We start from the raw sequence: 16,779 nt of genomic DNA on the forward strand, positions 1-16,779 counted from the left end.
TGCACCTGCCTGTTGGTGACATTTAATCCATCTGTGGTGATTTGGGACTGTCACAAAGGCACAGCAGGACATTGTTGATGGCAATGCAAGAGCAAACAACCACTTCTGTGGCTGTTCCTGCTGAGTCCAGCCTGAGATGCTCCTGGCCCTGGCACTCACAGCCTGTGACAGGAGCCAAGAGCCACCACGGGACACAGGGGGGATGATGGATTACAAAAGTTGCTGGGAAATTTCTCATACATTTCCTGCAAGGTTTGAAGTCAGTCCTCCCTGTATGACACCTCATCCCTCCTCTTCACAGCTGCTTCTCATTTTCCAAGCATAGTCTTCCTGTTTTGTTAGCTTTTTTTTTTTCTTTTTTTTTTTGGGGAAGGTAGGGGTCTGTGTTTAACAGCTGCACACAATTCCCCCCTGGCCATGCCTGCACCCATCACTAAATATAGCCTCAGACAGGCCAAACAAATGAGCAGGGCTGGGGTTAATAATCATAAAATGGAGTTCAGCTGTCTCTGAACTGTGATTTACTGGGACCCAGGCCAGGCATGATCCTCCTCACGCCCTCGCTGCAGAGTCGTCCACAGGGACCAGCCCCTTCAAAAGAGGAGAAATTATTTGAAATGCCTTTTCTCTGGCTGAAACTTGAGATGGGAAATGGTTCAAGCAGATCTGGTGGGTGAGGTCTCCAGGGCAGTGCTGGACTGGATGTTGGTGATGCCTCCTCCATCCTTAGAAGCTCAGAGCTGGGAGAACAGGTGAGTTTGACCTGGATGTGCTCCCCTCTGGGACTCCTGGTGGCTGAACAGCTGCCAGTGGGAGAATCCCACCAGGAAAGAGTGCATCCCTCTGAGAAGGTCTCTGGGGTCAGAGGTGTGAGGGACAAGGACATCTTATATCCAAAATCTTCCAGGTGTTTGTCACATGGACAGGGGCTGGGGACAGCTGAGCCCTTTGCTGAGCTCAGGGGCACCCTGAGAGTCCCCTGGGCGTCGATATCTCCGTTCTCTGCACAATCCCAACACTGGTGTGCAGCACCTGCAGAGCTTAAATTGTGCCCTAATTCCCAGCAGAGAGGCTGGGCCAGGCTGCTGCCTTCAGGCCCTAAACCAGGGGCACAGGGCAGGGCTCTGTTTGTGGGTCTGGCCCCCCAGTTCTCCCCCTTGGGTGCCCTGAGCATCCTCCTCACAGTGGCTGGCAGGAGGCCACAGTGCCACACGTGTGGCACTGCCACCTTTGCCCCAGACATGCAACGGGTCTGGGTCTCTCCCAAGTGACCTCCCTGGTCCTCGGGGTATTTTTAGCCACCGTTTCTCACAGCCATAACTCTTCTCCTCCTGCAGAAACAAACCTGCTCCTTCCCTGCCTTCTATGGAGAGATGTGGCTGCAGGCAGCTCCCCTTCCCTGCCTCGGGCATCTGCTGCCCTCGCTGCCGCTCCTCCAGCTTCTCCAGCTCTGCTTTGTGTCTGAGGGCACGGCTGGCAGCTCCCTTCTCCCCGGGCAGGGAGGGGATCTCAGGGGATGGGAGAGGAGGATTGTGGCTGCTGGGAGCCAGGACTGGGCTCTTGCCAGCACATGGGAGGGTCTGATGGGGCTCGGGACCCTGGCACCCAGCAGCACATCTTGGTCCTTGTGCCTGGACTGGGAGGGAGCAGGTTCTGAAGGAGATTTGGGGTTTTCAGCAAAGCTCAAACTGTTACCCAAAGGTTTTCCAAAATCCTGCCGCTTTATGTTCCTAAACACCACCTGGGACCTGCTGTGGCCTGGCTGGTGACAGGAATAGCAGCCAGGATTTTCCACCTGCTCATCACAGAACGGTTTGGGTTGGAAGGGACCTGAAGGCCCAGCCAGTCCCACCCCCTGCCACAGGTAGGGACACCTCCCACCTTCCCAGGTGAGCTTTCCTGGTCTCTTCACCTTTGAAACACAAAGATTTTCATCTTTCACCTTCTTTCTTCCTCCTGGGAGACTTCGGTCAGGCATCTTAATTAGCTAGGATTGCCTCACTTCCTCAGGTCTGGAAATGTCTCTTTGTGAAGCAGGGCAGTGTCTCTTATCTCCTCCTGGCCTTTGAGCAGCTCTGCTTTTGGCAGTTCCTGCCTCTCCTTACACCTAACATGCAAATGATGCAAAGGTCCAACTAGGCAAAAGTTTGTAGCTCATTATAGGAGCTGGCTCAGCCCTGGAGAGGAGTGACCCTGTCCTGGGCACTCTGTCCTGCGTGGCTGGTGGCCAAACTCTCTCCTCAGCACATCTTGCCCACGGCCATTGCCTTTCCCCTCAGATCTTTCCCTGGGATCTTTATTTTATCTTTTTTTCCCCTCCTGTTTCAGAATACCAGGTTCTTTTATCTGGGAACAGCATCATAAAAACGCCACAAACAATTTTTTTCACCCGTGGGACTCCTGCAGGGCTGGCATCACTTGGCTTTTAGAATTTGGAGAAGGATGACCAGGGTCCTCCTTTTCCACTGCCATTGTTCCCGTTGGCATGAAAAGATAATTAGTGCTTGGGCTGGAAATTGGCCAGGACAGGTTGTCTGTGATTCTCCAGCCCGGGAGCGGGGCGGGGAGCCCAGCTCCTCTCCCAGGAGAGTTTCTGTGCTCTCTGCACAAAGCAGGGCAGCCTCAGCGGATGAGGTGGAGTCCATCCCTCTGGAAGGCTCCTGGGAGGATCCTCCTGGCTGCTGCAGCTTTTCCTTCCCTCGGACAGAGGTAAAACCTGCAGCCAGCCCCACATGAAGCCAGCTGCTGCTGTTGGACGGGGCTGGGTGAGGCAGGAAGAGCATCACCATCTCCTCCTGGAGCTGAACCCTGAAGGTCCTTCATCAAGGCGAAGGTTACACCCCTGGGAAGGTTTTGGGGTGGGAATTCCAGGTGATAGGAGCCACCTCCTGGAAAAACTCAGGCTTGCAAGCACTGCAGGACAGTCCTCGGCTTCCTCCCCTCTCTCCTGCTTTCCTTCCTGCACTCATCATCCTCAGGAGCTCTGCCAGGTTGTGCTCCCACCATGAGACCAAAGCTCAGAGCTGTGGCCCCAGCTCCCATCAGATCCAGCAGATGATGCTGTGTCCCTGTCCCTCAGCATTTCAGATCCAGCAGATGATGCTGTGTCCCTGTCCCTCAGCATTTCAGATCCAGCAGATGATGCTGTGTCCCTGTCCCTCAGCGTTTCAGATCCAGCAGATGATGCTGTGTCCCTGTCCCTCAGCACTTCTGCAGATCCAGAGTAGATGCTGCTGGAAGAAGTTGGGCCGAGATGTTGCTGTCTTGGGTGGAAATTCTCATCCTGAGCTGACCCTCAGGACTGTCAGATGAGGATACAGCACTTTTCTGGCCCCAAAATCCCAAGGCTCGTTGGGAAGTTGTGCTTCAGGATCTGAGGTCTGTCCCTGGCTGTGCCCTGGGATGGGGTTTGGAGGAACCTGATTTAATGGAAGGTGTCCCTGCCCATGACAGGGGTGGAACAAGCTGAGCTTTAAAGGCCCCTTCCAACCCAAACCATTCTGGAATTTTGTGTCTGTGCGGTTTTATTTCTCTCATTTCCCACCTGCTCCCTCAGACTGCCCCGTTTCCCTTCGTTTCTCAGCAAACAGCACAATTTCCCTTCCCACTGGGACCGGGAGCGCTGGGTTAATGCCGCCGTCGTCGGGTGTCAGCGCTGCACAACCACTTAACCCTCTCCGGGATGGGGAAAACAAAAGGAAGAAGAGGAAGAAGCGAATTCTGTGCCGGTGACACTTTCTCCCGGCCAACAAACAAAAGTTTTATGAGCTGAACCCTCTGGATGCTGCATTCCAGCTTGGTAACATTTCGGTAACACATTGCAAACGTTTGACTCATAGAAACTTGGACGGCTGCAGCCGGGGGAGGGGGAAGAGCGTCACATTCCCATTCCCGGGCAGGGTTTGGTTGTCGGATTTCTTTTTTTTAATTTTTTTTTTTTTTTAAGAACTGAAACTTCTCTCTGTTTAATGAAAAAAACAAAACAAAACAAAAAGTTTGAGCCTGACGATTTCCACCGGCGCTCTCATTGTGTTTGAGAGTGAGGGGCTGGGGGGGGGAGGGCTCTGCTGCCAAGGGAGGGACCCGGGGCAGCTGAACTCACTTTTCTTCTGCAAGTTTTTTCTTTCTTCTTTTTTTTTTTTTTTTTTTTTGGTTGTTTTTTTTTTTCTCCCTCTGTGTTCCCAGGGCAGGGTTGGCTTTCTAGGTTTGATAAAGCATTTCCTTCCATTGTCATTCTATACGGCCTCTGGGCCCTGCGCTCAGTCCCTCCCCTTTGCCGTCCCCTCTCTTTCTCTCTCTCTCTCTTCCTGAACTTTAGTGAATCTTGAGATATAAAGAAAGCAGCTGCCTCCCTTAAGCACAGCTTGAACAATGAGACCTCCTCTGCAAGGGCTTTAATTCCTCTGGATGCAAGGACAAAGCCAGGGTGAGTAGCCTGCTGGTGGCTCTGCCGCTCCCCGCATCTGCGGCCGTTCCCGGTGTCCGTCCCCGCAGCGCCAGCTCCTCTCGCTGTCCCCGGCTCCGGAGGGATCAGGTAGTGCAGGAGGAGATGCTGCGAGTGTAAAATCCCCCCAGACCCATCCACCACCGCCCGGGGAAGTGCTGGCGCTGGCCCCACGGCCGCTGTTCCCCATGGATGCTGTTCCCAGCAAACCCGTGCTGGAGAAGGCTTTGCCACCCAGCCGCGTCCCTGGATTTGGGTCACCACAGCGTGTGAGACAGGCTCCCCGCCGTGTGAGACCGGGCAAAACCTGGCTCTGGGTAAGGTGGGAGGAATCCTGACCTCAAAGGCAAAGAAAAACAAACATGATGCAATCAGGCGTGACTGAGCTGGGCTGCGGGAGGAAGATCTTCCCCGCGCCTTCAGGGCTGCGCACTCCGGGGATGCTGGAATGGAATTTGGGAAGGCGCTGAGGGGGAGACATCTCGGGCGGCTTCGCGTGGGTTCTGGGGTGCAGAAGGAGGGTGGGGGCGCAGCGTGTGCCGTGGGGTCTGGCTTTGCTCTGGGGATCTGCTTGGATCGTCACATGCGCAAAAAGCGGGAGGCAAAATCCGGGACAGCTCGGCAGGAGCGTGGCGCGTGTTAATGAAGGGGATTCGGGACAAGTGATGAAGCTGCTGCTGGATGTGCATCTCCCAGGACAGGATCCCACCCTTTACCCTCCCAGGAAAATGGAACTGGTTCACATGGGGGCCTGTGGTGTGCTGGTGGCTCACACAGCCCGAGTGGGATGCGCCCCGCGCTGAAGAGGGAATTTCATGCAGCCAAACTCAGCCCAGATGTTGTTATCTGGTGGCCCCCCCGCCTTCGAGTTTCTCCTCTTCATCCCGTGTGTCTCGAGTGTCTGCTGGCCGGGATAAAACATGATTCACAGGATCCTGGGCCTCGTAAACAGGGAATGATCAAACAAGGCATAAAAGAACATTTTTATTGCTCGTTAGGGCTTCACTAAGACCGTCTGGGGCTCTGTGTCGGTTCAGGTAGCTGCTGGAGCACAGCATGTTCTTGTAGTGCAAATGGAAAAATTCTCCCGTGTTCTGCAGCACAAAACTGCTCAAAACACGACTGGAAGTCCTTCAGGAGACCTGCAGAGCTCATGGTTTGTGCAAAGTCCTTAGAGAGCCTGTGCAGTCTGTCATGGGGCAGCTCAGAGTAGGTTTGATAGAGTTCTGAGTTTTTTCCCTCCATAAAATCCCATTTCTGATCTAACTGGGACCAGTTCCTTCTGTCCCAGTGCAGCTCTGTTTGTTTGTATCACTTGTTCCTGATCGCTGCTAAATCCAGCAGTTTTGGGCAGGTCTCTGGTTTCTCTGACAACGGACAAGGTGTTGTGGGATTTCAGGTGAGCATGACAGGTTGACCTTAAATCCCATGGACTAAGCTGAAGGACGTGGATAAAATTGAGCTTTAAAATTGCAGAATGAGGTGGGTGAAATGAGTGTGTCCAGGTTTGTCACTGAACAGAGCTCAGGTCCATGGCTGGAGGAACCCTCCAAAACCGTTGTGCTCCTGCTGGGATGGGAATTTCTCCAGCAGGAACTGACTCATGTTAATATAAATGTAGATGAAACCTTCAGATTTAACAGAGCTTTTCAGAGATAGAATTCTGCTCCCTCGCTTTTTGGGAGGCAACGAGAACTTCACCACCACTGAAAGTGCCCCCACCTCTGTGCCCTGGTCCCCTCCTGGCAGCCTCCAGGAGCCCATCCGTGCTGCTGGCACTCACACAACAAGGAAATGGGCCAGCATTTCCATATTAGCAATCAACTTTCCAGGGATGTTGCATGGATTTTCCAGCAAGGGGTGGAACAGCATCAGCCACACTTGGATCCACCAGGCCAGGGCTGAGGTGCTGCAGAAGAAGGACCAGGCAGGGTTTGGGAAGCCTCAGATGAGTGTCCAGAGGGCAAACACCCCAGGGGCGCAGCAGCTCTGGGTTCAAACCCTGTCCTGGTGCTTGGGCCTCGGGTGCTGTCCCTGCTGGGCTCCCCACCCCTGGGAACACTTGGGGAACACCTGGGGGAGCTTCTTGGCATCTTGAAGGACTGCAGGGATTTTGTCATTTGTGTCCTGGCTTTTCGGCCACATCCCCGTGGTGAGGCTGAGCTTGGGGCTGTCACATGTGGATGGGAAATGGGGACAAAACGCTTGGAATGGCCACCTGGAGCTGAGATTGAGGTGACAGGAGGTGTCTGACCACCCTCATGGTGCACAGGATAGGAGGCAACAGCTGCCCAGCTGTGACATCAACCCCTGGACTCTCAGGGGCCTTTTCCAACCTAAATCATTCCTTGGCCTTATTTCCATCTGCCCCTCGGCCTCTCTCTTTGGGACAGACACAGCCACACTTTGAGTTTGCATCATCAGGACGATGCACTTTAAATAAATATTAATTAGGCTTGGCTAATTCATCAGGAAGTTTACTTTCAAAGCAAATAAAACCAGCAAGCAGCCGTAGAGCCAGGAAACAGGTAAGGTTATTTATTGCCCGAACAAACCAGGCAAAGGGTGAGGCAACAAGAATCGTGTCTGAGCTCAGCCTTTGGTGGTGGCTACACCTGATGGTTCTCAGATCACCAGCAAACTTCTAAATAATGAGGTTTTGTGTGGTGGCCACACAGAAAGACCCTCGTGGCCACACGCATTCCCCCATCCTTGGAACTGGCTGTCCAAGACATCGCGGGACTGTGGGTGATTCTGGAATAGTTATTCCCTCAGCCTGGAACTGGGTCTGCTTTGCTGTTGTTTTGGCAACTTTTAAATGCAAAACTCATGGGAGAAGAATTCCTCGTGCCTGTAAAACCCATCCTAGTGCAAACCTACAGCAGAGCCAGGTGGGGTTTGAGGGGCTGCCCTTGCACCCCTGGATTGAGAGGGGAGCAGGAGGAGATGGAGCCTCGGGGGTCACCAGGTGCTGCTTGGGGGATGGAGAGATGCAAACACAGTCCCAGGACAACCTTGGCTTTTCCAGGTCTTTCCTTCTGTGCTCACTTCCATGCTGGGAGGGCAGTTTTTGGAAAAGCCCAGAGCAGTGGCCACGTGGGGAATGAGCAGTGCTGGGGCTTTGGGGCTCGGCCTGGGGGACCCAGGGATGGATGGATGGATCCATGGATGGAGGGATGGACACAGGGAGGGATGGATGGACATGGGGGTGGATCCATGGATGGACAAGGGGATGGATGGAGGGATGGATCCATGGATGGATGGACATGGGGATGGATCCATGGATGGACGGATGGATCCATGGATGGATCAACATGGGGATGAATGCACACAGGGATGGATCCATGGATAGACATGGGGATGGATCTGTGGATAGACAGACAGACGGACATGCTCCTCCCCCAAACCCAAGAGTGGGACCCTCTGCCACATGCCTGGAGTGGCACCCCAGCCCGGAGGTGCCGGGTCCCTCCTGCTGCCCATGCGCAGCGAGGGGAAGGGGATGAAGGGCCTTTTCAAGGTTACAAACCTCTTATTTTTGGACGCGTTTCCCCGCGGCTGGAGCCGACCCAGGCTGGAGCTGTTGAAGTTTTCGGTCCTTTGTTTGTTTAATTGAAGTGCTGTTTGTTTTTGATCACGGGCATGAGATAGGCGCTTCCTCTGCAGGCAGGAAGCAGTGATTTCCTGTTCTGTCCCCGGCCAACTCTCACTGCTCAGGAAACCTCGCTCTGCTGAGTGGCCACTTTTCGTGCAGCATTTCTGGAAGGTTTTACGTGGTGTTGTTTTGGTTTTTTTCTCTTTTTTCTTTTTTTTTCCCCCTTCCCCTGTGAGCGGCGCTGGTGGTGCTGGGTCCCTGTGGGAAGGACACGTGGAGAGCCTGGAGTCAGCGCTCGCTCAGCAGGTTGGGGATGCTGTTTGATGAAAATGGGTCATTTAGCCTCACATCTTTCAGTTCTGTTGAGAAGTTGGTTGGTTCACCTTGAACTGAACCTTTTTTTTTTGTTGTGTTTGTTGGGGGGAGCACTGCCCAGGAAGGCGTGTTTGTCCCAGGTCATTCAAACCACTTGACTGTTGTCACATGGAGGCTCAGGGCAGGACAAGGAGTTAAACCACACCTGGCCCACCCCTGCCAGCTTCACCTGCTCATGTCCTTGCTGTGCTGGAGGACCTTTAGGCACAATTGGGGTTGTTCATCCCAGAGAACAGACGATTTGGGGTCACCTGGCTGTGGCTTTCCAGACCCTGAAGGAGCTGCAGGAATGATGGAGAGAGACCTGGAGTGCCAGGACATGGGAGAATGGCTTTAAACTGCCAGAGGACAGGGTTAGAGGGGATTTTGGGAAGGAATTCCTTCCTGTGAGGGCTGGTAAGGCCCTGGCACAGGTTGCCCTGGCACAGGACGTGGCTGCCCCATCCCTGGGAGTGTTCAAAGCCAGGTTGGACAGGGCTTGGAGCAACCTGAGATGATGGGAGGTGTCCCTGCTCATGGCAGGAACGGTTTTTAAGGTCCCTTCTACCCACATGCCCAGGTCAGTCCCACAAACCATCAGAGAGGAGTCAGGGATGGGGCTCGAGCCGAGGTCCCACACCTGTGTAGCTGTTTCCAGGGTGGAAAAGAGACACAGGTTTTCCCACAGGAATCCTCAGGAATCCCAAAGAGGAGGAGCCACGGCTCCTTGGCAGCTCCCCGCACACGGGGATGTTGTTACTCAGCGTGTTTATCCTCCAGCAGCAAACCCAGACAGGCTCTCACTCACTCAGCACCCTGCCCAGAGGTGAAGTGCTGCAGTATCAGATGGCTCCAGCCACAGGAAGCCCGGACAGACAGGACAGACAGACAGACACTGCAGCACGAGAGCCGTGGGAGCCCCAGGGCAGCAGATGTGACCACGAGCAGAAAGAACTTCTCTGCCCGAGGTTTTAATTATCAACTGGCTGTTGTAAAGGGGCTCCCCTGTGGGGAGGGGGTTTGTAGGGGAAGAAGCAGCGGCTGCAGGAGCAAAGCAGGGAGGGGAAAGGCTGGGGAAGGGGGAGCAGAGATGCTCACAGCCCCCAAATCCTGCAAATGGCCCACCCGGAGCGGGGATGGCCAGGAGAGGGGACAGTCAGCAGAGGAGATGGTCAGAGGGTTTAGCCAGAGTTGTGCAAGAGCAGCTGGCTGGGGCCTTTTGGCTGCAGGAGGATGAAAGGGCTGGGGATGCACAGAGGGAGGGCTGGGAGCTGCAGGAGGAGGGAGAGGGCAGGACGCTCCCGGCTGCAGCTGCTCCAGCCCCGCAGCAGTTGTGCCACGACTTGTGCTCGGAGCCATCCAAGGAAAACTTTGCTTGGGCTGCTCTCATGCAGCCCCAGCCCTGTGCAAGCGTGTCCCCCGTCACCTCAGCCCCCTCTCCTGCCCCATTCCTGGAGAGCTCTCCGTTCCCAAGGCCCCTCCGGATCATTGCACGTCGGTGACATCACCGCCGGTTGCCATGGAAAAGCCAGGTTGTCCAAAACACGACCCCTTGGCCTCATCCCATGTGTGTCAGGAAATGAAGGTTTTATAGCACATCTCTGCAGCGGAGCAGAAACAGCCGGAGCAGGAACCGCAGCCCCGGCACCGGCAGAACCCCCCTGGCCACGGCTGCTGGCCTGGGACTCCCTGCTGGGGACACGGGGACCTGCTTCGTGGGGTTACGAGGCTGCTTTGTGTCTCCTGAGTTATTTCTGGTCTCTGAGCTTGCTGCTGTGGGCTGGAACACCCCTAGGAGAGGCAAATTCCTCCCTGGGAGGGTGGGCAGGGTGGCCAGAGAAGATGTGAGTGCCCCTGGATCCCTGGAAGTGTCCAAGGCCAAGTTGGATGGGGTTTGGAGCAACCTGGAATAGTGGAAGGTGTCCCTGCCCATGGCATGGGGTGAAATGGGAGCTTTAAGGTCCCTTCCGACCCGACCCATGCTGTGACTTTGTGCATTTTGGGGAGAGGCAGAGAATCTGTGTGAGGAGCAGAGGACAGGCAGAAAATGTGGGGAAAGGTCTCCAGGAGCTCACAGTGGAGCAGTGGGAGACTCAAACCCTGCTCACACCTGAGCTGGGGCTCACACTGCCTTTGGAGGGACCATGACGTGCAGGGAGAATCCAAAAATATTTGGGAGTCCTGGCCACAGAGATGTTCCTAAAGCTGTCCCAGAACTGGTGGAAACAAAGGCCTCACAGACCTTTGGTGTGGGGGCTTTGGGAAGGAAAGCTCGGGTGTGGTTCCGTGGCAGGGATGGGACGCTGCTGTTCCCGCAGCCTTTGTTTGGCCAGGCTCAGGTTTGGGGCATGTGCTGGCAAATGAGAATTCGGAGCCCTTTGGTTTTGCACACCCTGTGTGGGGCACGGAGGGTGCTGGGCATGGCAAGTGCCTGCAGGGCTCGTTCTGGTCTCACTTTGGCTGAAGATTTGGCAGTGCCACAGCCGGATCACCCCAGTGAGTGGCACCAGGAGCCAGCTCGGGCTCCAGAGCGCGGCTGGCAGTGCCACCCTCCCGTCCCCGCGGTGCCAACCGACCCTGGCCCCGCTGCAGCCTCCCCCCCTTGCAGTGGGTGTTTTGGGGTTAAAAATAGACTCCAGATTTCGGTTGGTAAAGGCGGAGGCAGGGAGCAGGAGCTGTTTATCAGTGCCAGGGTTTCCCCTGAGACACTGAAATGAGTCAGATAAGAGATGGGCACAACGTGCACGTTGCCCTGCGCTGGTGCCGGGGCTGCTGCTCCCTCCCCGGAGCTTTTGCTGTGTGCTGAGGGGTCCTGCATGTCCCAGTCCCTGGGGATGCTCCATGGAACTCACGTTCCTACCAGACTTGGATGCTCTGCAGCACCCAACCCTCAGCCCCTTTTTGGAAATCCCTGCTGTTAATCCTGTCCCAGCCACGGAACCATGGAAAGGTTTGGGTTGGAAGGGACCTTAAAGTTCATCCTGTGCCACCTCCTGCCATGGGCAGGGACCACCCCAGGTCTTAGATCTTCCCTTCCACGCTCCAAGGTTGCTCCAAGCCCTGTCCAACCTGGGCTGGAGCTTTCTGATGCCCCAGAGCCCTTTTCCCACAGCGTCAGCACATTCAAAAGCAGCAGCTGGGGCCTGAATCAGCCAAATCAGAATAATAATCAGCCAAATCTCATTTTTCAGAGGGGGTGGCACAGGCACTGCTGGGCCCTGCAGGGTTTTTTTTTCTCTAACTTCTAAAACATCTCTTAAGTCAGCCCTCTAGCTAGTCCTTACATTAACTTCATCATTTAACCTAACGTTATCTCACCATTTTAAGTATTTTTCAGAGTTCCAAGAAAAAAAAAATATTTAAACTTCATGGGAAGCCTTCTCCGAGGAGGAGGAGGGAGCTGCAGGGCCAAACCCTGGCGTGGGCAGCATCCCCTGGGCAGCATCCTGAGCGGGTCAATGCCTCGGGCAGGGCAGGGCTGCGGGGCCGGGTGCTGCCAGCTCATCCTGGGCACTTTTGGGTGCTGAGCCCTCTCCTGCTCAGCAGCAGCAGCAGTTTCCTGTTTGACTCACACCTGACACAAGCCGGGGCCTCTCGCGCTCGGGAGCGCCTGAATGGGGCTGTTTACAATTAGAGAACGTGGGATTCCCAGAAAGAAGCTCAGACCGGACGTCCCGAAGCGAAATACCCCGGGCGTCAGCAGCTAAAAATAACCGAGGCAGAGCAGTCACCAAACACTGCGGCGGCTCCGGCCGCTCGGACCCCGCAGCTCCACACCCAAATTCCAGCTCTCCATCCCCCAGCCCCGGGGTGTTTGCTGGTGCTCCCCGTGCTGGTGCATGCCCCTCGCAGTGATTTCTCTTGGTTTCTCTCTTATTTGTGCGAGGGGAGGGAGTAAGGCAAGGGTTAAAATGTGAATAATCAGAGTTTCAGCCAGAAGTGGCTGTTGGGAATCAGTTGAGCTCCTTGAAGGGCTGGGGTGGGTGGGAAGTGAGGCAGGAGCAGCTGCTCAGGGACGGGGCTTTGCGGGGCAGCTCTGGTGTCCAGTGGCTGGCTGGACACGTGTGGTCATGGCCAGCTCCAGGGAGGCTGAAATTTTCCAGGGCCTGAGTCAGAGCTGGGGAAGGGGAAGGTGCTAAAGGCAGGGAATCATAGAACAGGATGGTTTGGGTTGGGAGGAACCTTTAAAGCTCACCCAGTGCCACCCCTGCCATGGGCAGGGTCACCTTCCCCTGTCCCAGGGTGCCCTGTCCAGCCTGGCCTTGGACTCTTCAAGAATGGGGCAGCCACAGCTTCTCTGTGCCAGGGCCGAGCCACTCTCATATGGAGGAATTTCTTTCAAATATCTTTCAAATATTTCATTTTGGTCCCTGGTGCTTGGTGCAGGGCTCAGAAAGGGTCCGAGCTCAGCCTGAGCTGAGCTTTGCTGTCACCCCAGCCCAAAGCTGGGCCCTGCTGCCTTTTGTGCCTCTCCCCAGTGCCCGTGGGCTGGAGGAAGAGACAAAAGATGGGTCAGAGCAAAAGGGCACAGAAAGAATCCTCCAGAGGCAGCCCTGCAGCCCAGTGACCCCTTCCTGACAGAGATTTGGGAAGGCAGAGCTCCCGTTAAGGCACTTATGCAATAGGCTGTTACCAGAGGAAGTTTCTCTTTAACCCCAGGCAGTTGGTGGTTGATTTATGTCCTGCAGCTTTAGATTTTCTAGGTTGCAGTGGTGTTGCATAAGAAGATAATTTGACCCTGTGTTTCTTAAAACCTTTTTTTTTTATTTTATTGTTGTTGTTGGGGGCTGTCTTTCATCTGCCTCTCATGTACCTGGAGATATAAAATGAAGGACAACTCTACAGCTTGTCTCGCTGTGAGGGTGAATCCCTGAGTTTTCTTGGAGGTGGGGTTGGATTTGGGTCTTCCTTCACACAAAACCTTGTGAGTTTTATCCCCAGAACAAGAGCAGCTCCCTCGCTGTTTGTGCCTTTAATTTCTCCCGCTCTCTTCATGCACCAGGTTACTTTTGCCCTTGGGCAATAAACACAGCAGTGGGGAACACTCCAGGAATGGGATGCAGGGATGGACTGCAGGGACAATTTGGAACCATCTCAGCTCATGTAGAGATCAGCCCTGGACTAATGGCCCTGGGGCCACTTCCAAGTGCAGGTCTTTCCTAGGGAAGAGCTGTTCCTGAGTGGGAGTGAATTAATTTCATGGCAGGAGAGACAGATGAGTCTTGTGCCTTGTGGCAGCTTCCCTTGGGCTCTCTCCTGATTTGCCATTTGCCTTTAACCTAAACTAAAAGTTATTTAGACTGAAAGCACACATTAGTGTTTGTGAACAGAAGGACAATTACAGGGAGAAAACCAATCTCCACCAGCGTGGTGGGGGACAGACACGGCCCCATTGTCTGAGCCACGGGGTCCTGCCAGCAGAAGGACTGGCCCAGGTTCTCCTCCTGCAGCAAGGAGAGCTGGGATGATTCCTGCTCTGTTCCAGCCTCCCCTGGTGCCTTTGAGGAAACCCTTCACGCCCACCCTTGCAGAACTGGGGGGACAGTGACCCCTTTCTCCTTCCTTGTCTCAGGAATTGGAACCATTCCTGGTCCGGGTGGTGGATGTGGGAAATCTGAGCTGGACTTCTCAAACGGAGGGATTTTTCCCTTCCTGGGTGACTGTGGGTGGCTCTGAGGCTGCTCCAATTTTAGCCTCCCCACAGCACCCAGATGTTAAACTGGGCATCTTCTCTCATCTGCTCCTGGGATGTTCATTGTCTGGGAATCCCCAGGTGGCCGATTGTGCCAGCGGGAGCGTTCATGGAAACAGCCCATTTTTTTTTTTTTTTTCCTGTGGCAGCTCCAAGCCTTTGCAAAAAGCTGGTAGAGCCCCAGGAGCTTCTGGCAGCTTCATTTTATTTTGAAACCAGTCAGTCCCCAGCTGGGTGTGAGAGTAAAACGAAAGGATGCGAGATAAAGGCGCCGGTGCAGCGAGCGAGGGCAGCCGCGCCAGGGCCTGTCATTCTGAAACCAGGCATGGAAACTGTGCCGGGGAGAAAAGCTCGAGAGCAGCGCTCGGGCTCCTCGCCACACACGCACCGAGCACGCCAGAGAGTGGCTCTGCCTGGGGACGGTCACGTGTGGCCACGGGAGAGCGACGGGAGCCTCGAGGGCAGTGGTGGCTCTGACCGGGCCGATGAGCGGTGACGACAAAGGTACCGACAAACGACCTGTCCTGTCCAGGTTCTCCTCATCCACCCCACCTCTTGTGTCCCTGGGGAGCCCTGTCCAGGTTCTCTTCATCCACCCCAGCTCTTGTGTCCCTGTGGAGTCCTCTCCAGGTTCCCCTTGTCCACCTCATCTCTTGTATCTCTGGGGGATTCTCTCCAGGTCCGACGCACCTCTTGTGTTCAGGTGTTTCTGTGGAGTCCTCTCCAGGCTCTCCTCACCCACCCCACCTCTTGTGTTCAGGTGTTTCTGGGGAGTCTCTTTATCCTCTGCTCTCTCCTGAGCATCTCTGTCCTCTGCCCTCCATCTCCTGGGGGTTTGGGCACCTGCAGGCCTGACCTTCTCTGGAGGCCGAGGAGATGTGGAGGTGGAGGGGAGTGAGGGTTTGGAGAGGAGGAGGCTCTGGTGGGTTGTTGGGGTGCTGTTCACTCTCTTTTCTGCCCGCCCGAGGGCCTGGGTGCCCTTTGCCAGGTGACACGGGCACTGTGCCCGTGGCTCCCGCACCGGGGAACTGGACCATGCCCTGCCCAGAGCACGTAGGGATTTAGGGACCTTCATTGCAGGAGGATTGGGGCTGGAAGGGACCTCTAAGATCACCCAGGGATTTAAGGACCTTCATTGTGAGAGGGTTTGGGTTGGAAGGGACCTCAAAAATCAACCAGGGATTTAGGGACCTTCACTGGGCTGTGCAGGCAAGAGTCTGCACAGCCCAACGTCCCTGTCCTCTTTGGTATTTTAGGCAGCTGTGAGATGCTCTGCTGGACAGTGAAGGGCTGGATTTGGATATCTGGGTGACACCAGGAAGGGGATGGGTGACAGGGCAGGTGGCTGTTGCTCATTATCACCGCTGGTTTCTCTGAGTGGCTGTCTCCTCACCCAGCTCCCCTCACCCACTGGAGCTGGGGCATGGGCGGCATCTCTGCTTCCTCAGAGACACCTGGAACTCCTGACCCAGCTTTTGTCCCTTCTCGTGCCACCCCTGGCACTCCCTGGCTCTTTTTGTGGATGGGTGGGAAATTACTTCAAGGCAGAGAAGTGCAGCTCCTGACACCTCGGCTCAGGGAGGGATGCTGTGATGAATTTGTCGAGTTTTGTCCTATCTCAAAAGTGCTGAAATGCTCCCACACCCTCTCCTGGGAATTTCCAGCTAAACTCAACTGGTTTTGGTTGTCTGGACTGTCGAGAAAGCTGAGCTCAGGTTTGAGGGCCCTGGCTCAGAAACCAGGACGTGAACTGGAGACTGGCACCCTAGAGCTGAGTCCCGTGGCCTGCAGACCTCTGCCTGCAGATGCCCGTGAGTTTTGGAGGCTTGGCTTGGCAGCAGATCTGTTTCGAGCACCTCATCCCTGGTTTGAGGGACAGAGAGGGAAGGGGAGGAGAGGGAAGGACACAGCACAAGAACTGAGCCTGTCCTGGGATGCTCAGGGGGAGAAAGGGGAGGCACTTCATAGACTGTGACAGGAAAACTTTCAGTCCCAAGGTTCCTACAGCTGCTTCTAGGCTGAGAAAACACCTCCAGGGCTGTTCTCAACAGCTGGGAACAGCAGCAGATGGGAACCCGGTGGTGGCCAGCAATTAGTGCAGATTAGGGTCAATCACAGCCGTTTGGGAGGGGCAGAGGAGATGCAGCCGAGTCTCTTTCCTCCCCATTTTCCTCCTGTTTCAAAGCACAGGAGGGGCAGCAGGGTCCGTGGGGGACTCTGGAGGTGGCCGAGGAGGTTGTGTCACACCTGGGGGGTGACAGCCTCTGCTGCCAGCGTGCCCAGCAGCGCCCGGAGCGCGCCAGATGCTTTCGTTCCTTCTCCTGGTGTTTAGAAAAACAGAGCTTTGCCGGTTATTCTTCCCTTCTCTGGGCTTTAAACAAAGGGAAATAATTCCCAGTGACACTTGCAGAGCTTCTACAACCCCTCTCAGTGGAACTGTTTGGTCTGGGTTTCTCCAAAGAAACAGGTGAGGAAGAGGAGGGAGTGGTCAATGTGCAGGTGTGATGGACTTCCCTGGCTTTGCCATGTGGGAGCTGCTTTTAGGTTATATTAAAAAGGCAGAAATCTATAAAAACCCAGTATAAGCCCTGTCTAACCTGGCCTTGGGATCCAGGGACCCAAGGGCAGCCCCATCTTCTCTGAGCAGCCCTCAGCACCATCACAGGGAGGAATTTCTCCCTAATAACCCATCTA

The 16,779-nt window shown here is 55.0% G+C and overlaps 1 protein-coding gene across 2 annotated transcripts in view; it reads left to right on the forward strand.

The window, feature by feature from the left end:
* Positions 1–4,124: 4,124 nt before the first annotated feature.
* Positions 4,125–16,779, forward strand: part of HDAC7 (histone deacetylase 7) — a 76,586-nt gene continuing 63,931 nt past the window's right edge. Inside the window, exon 1 of one of the 2 annotated variants that reach the window (XM_085562760.1) lies at positions 4,125–4,426. Coding sequence is in view for 1 of the 2 variants with exons in the window: in XM_085562758.1 (XP_085418884.1) it covers positions 4,408–4,426 (19 nt within the window). In the remaining variant the exon portion in view is untranslated. The remainder of the gene's footprint in view (positions 4,427–16,779) is intronic. The other variant, XM_085562758.1, reaches the window with a different exon arrangement.

Source organism: Lonchura striata, chromosome 29 (assembly GCF_050655825.1).
Source record: "Lonchura striata isolate lonStrDom1 chromosome 29, ASM5065582v1, whole genome shotgun sequence".
NCBI lineage: Eukaryota > Metazoa > Chordata > Aves > Passeriformes > Estrildidae > Lonchura > Lonchura striata.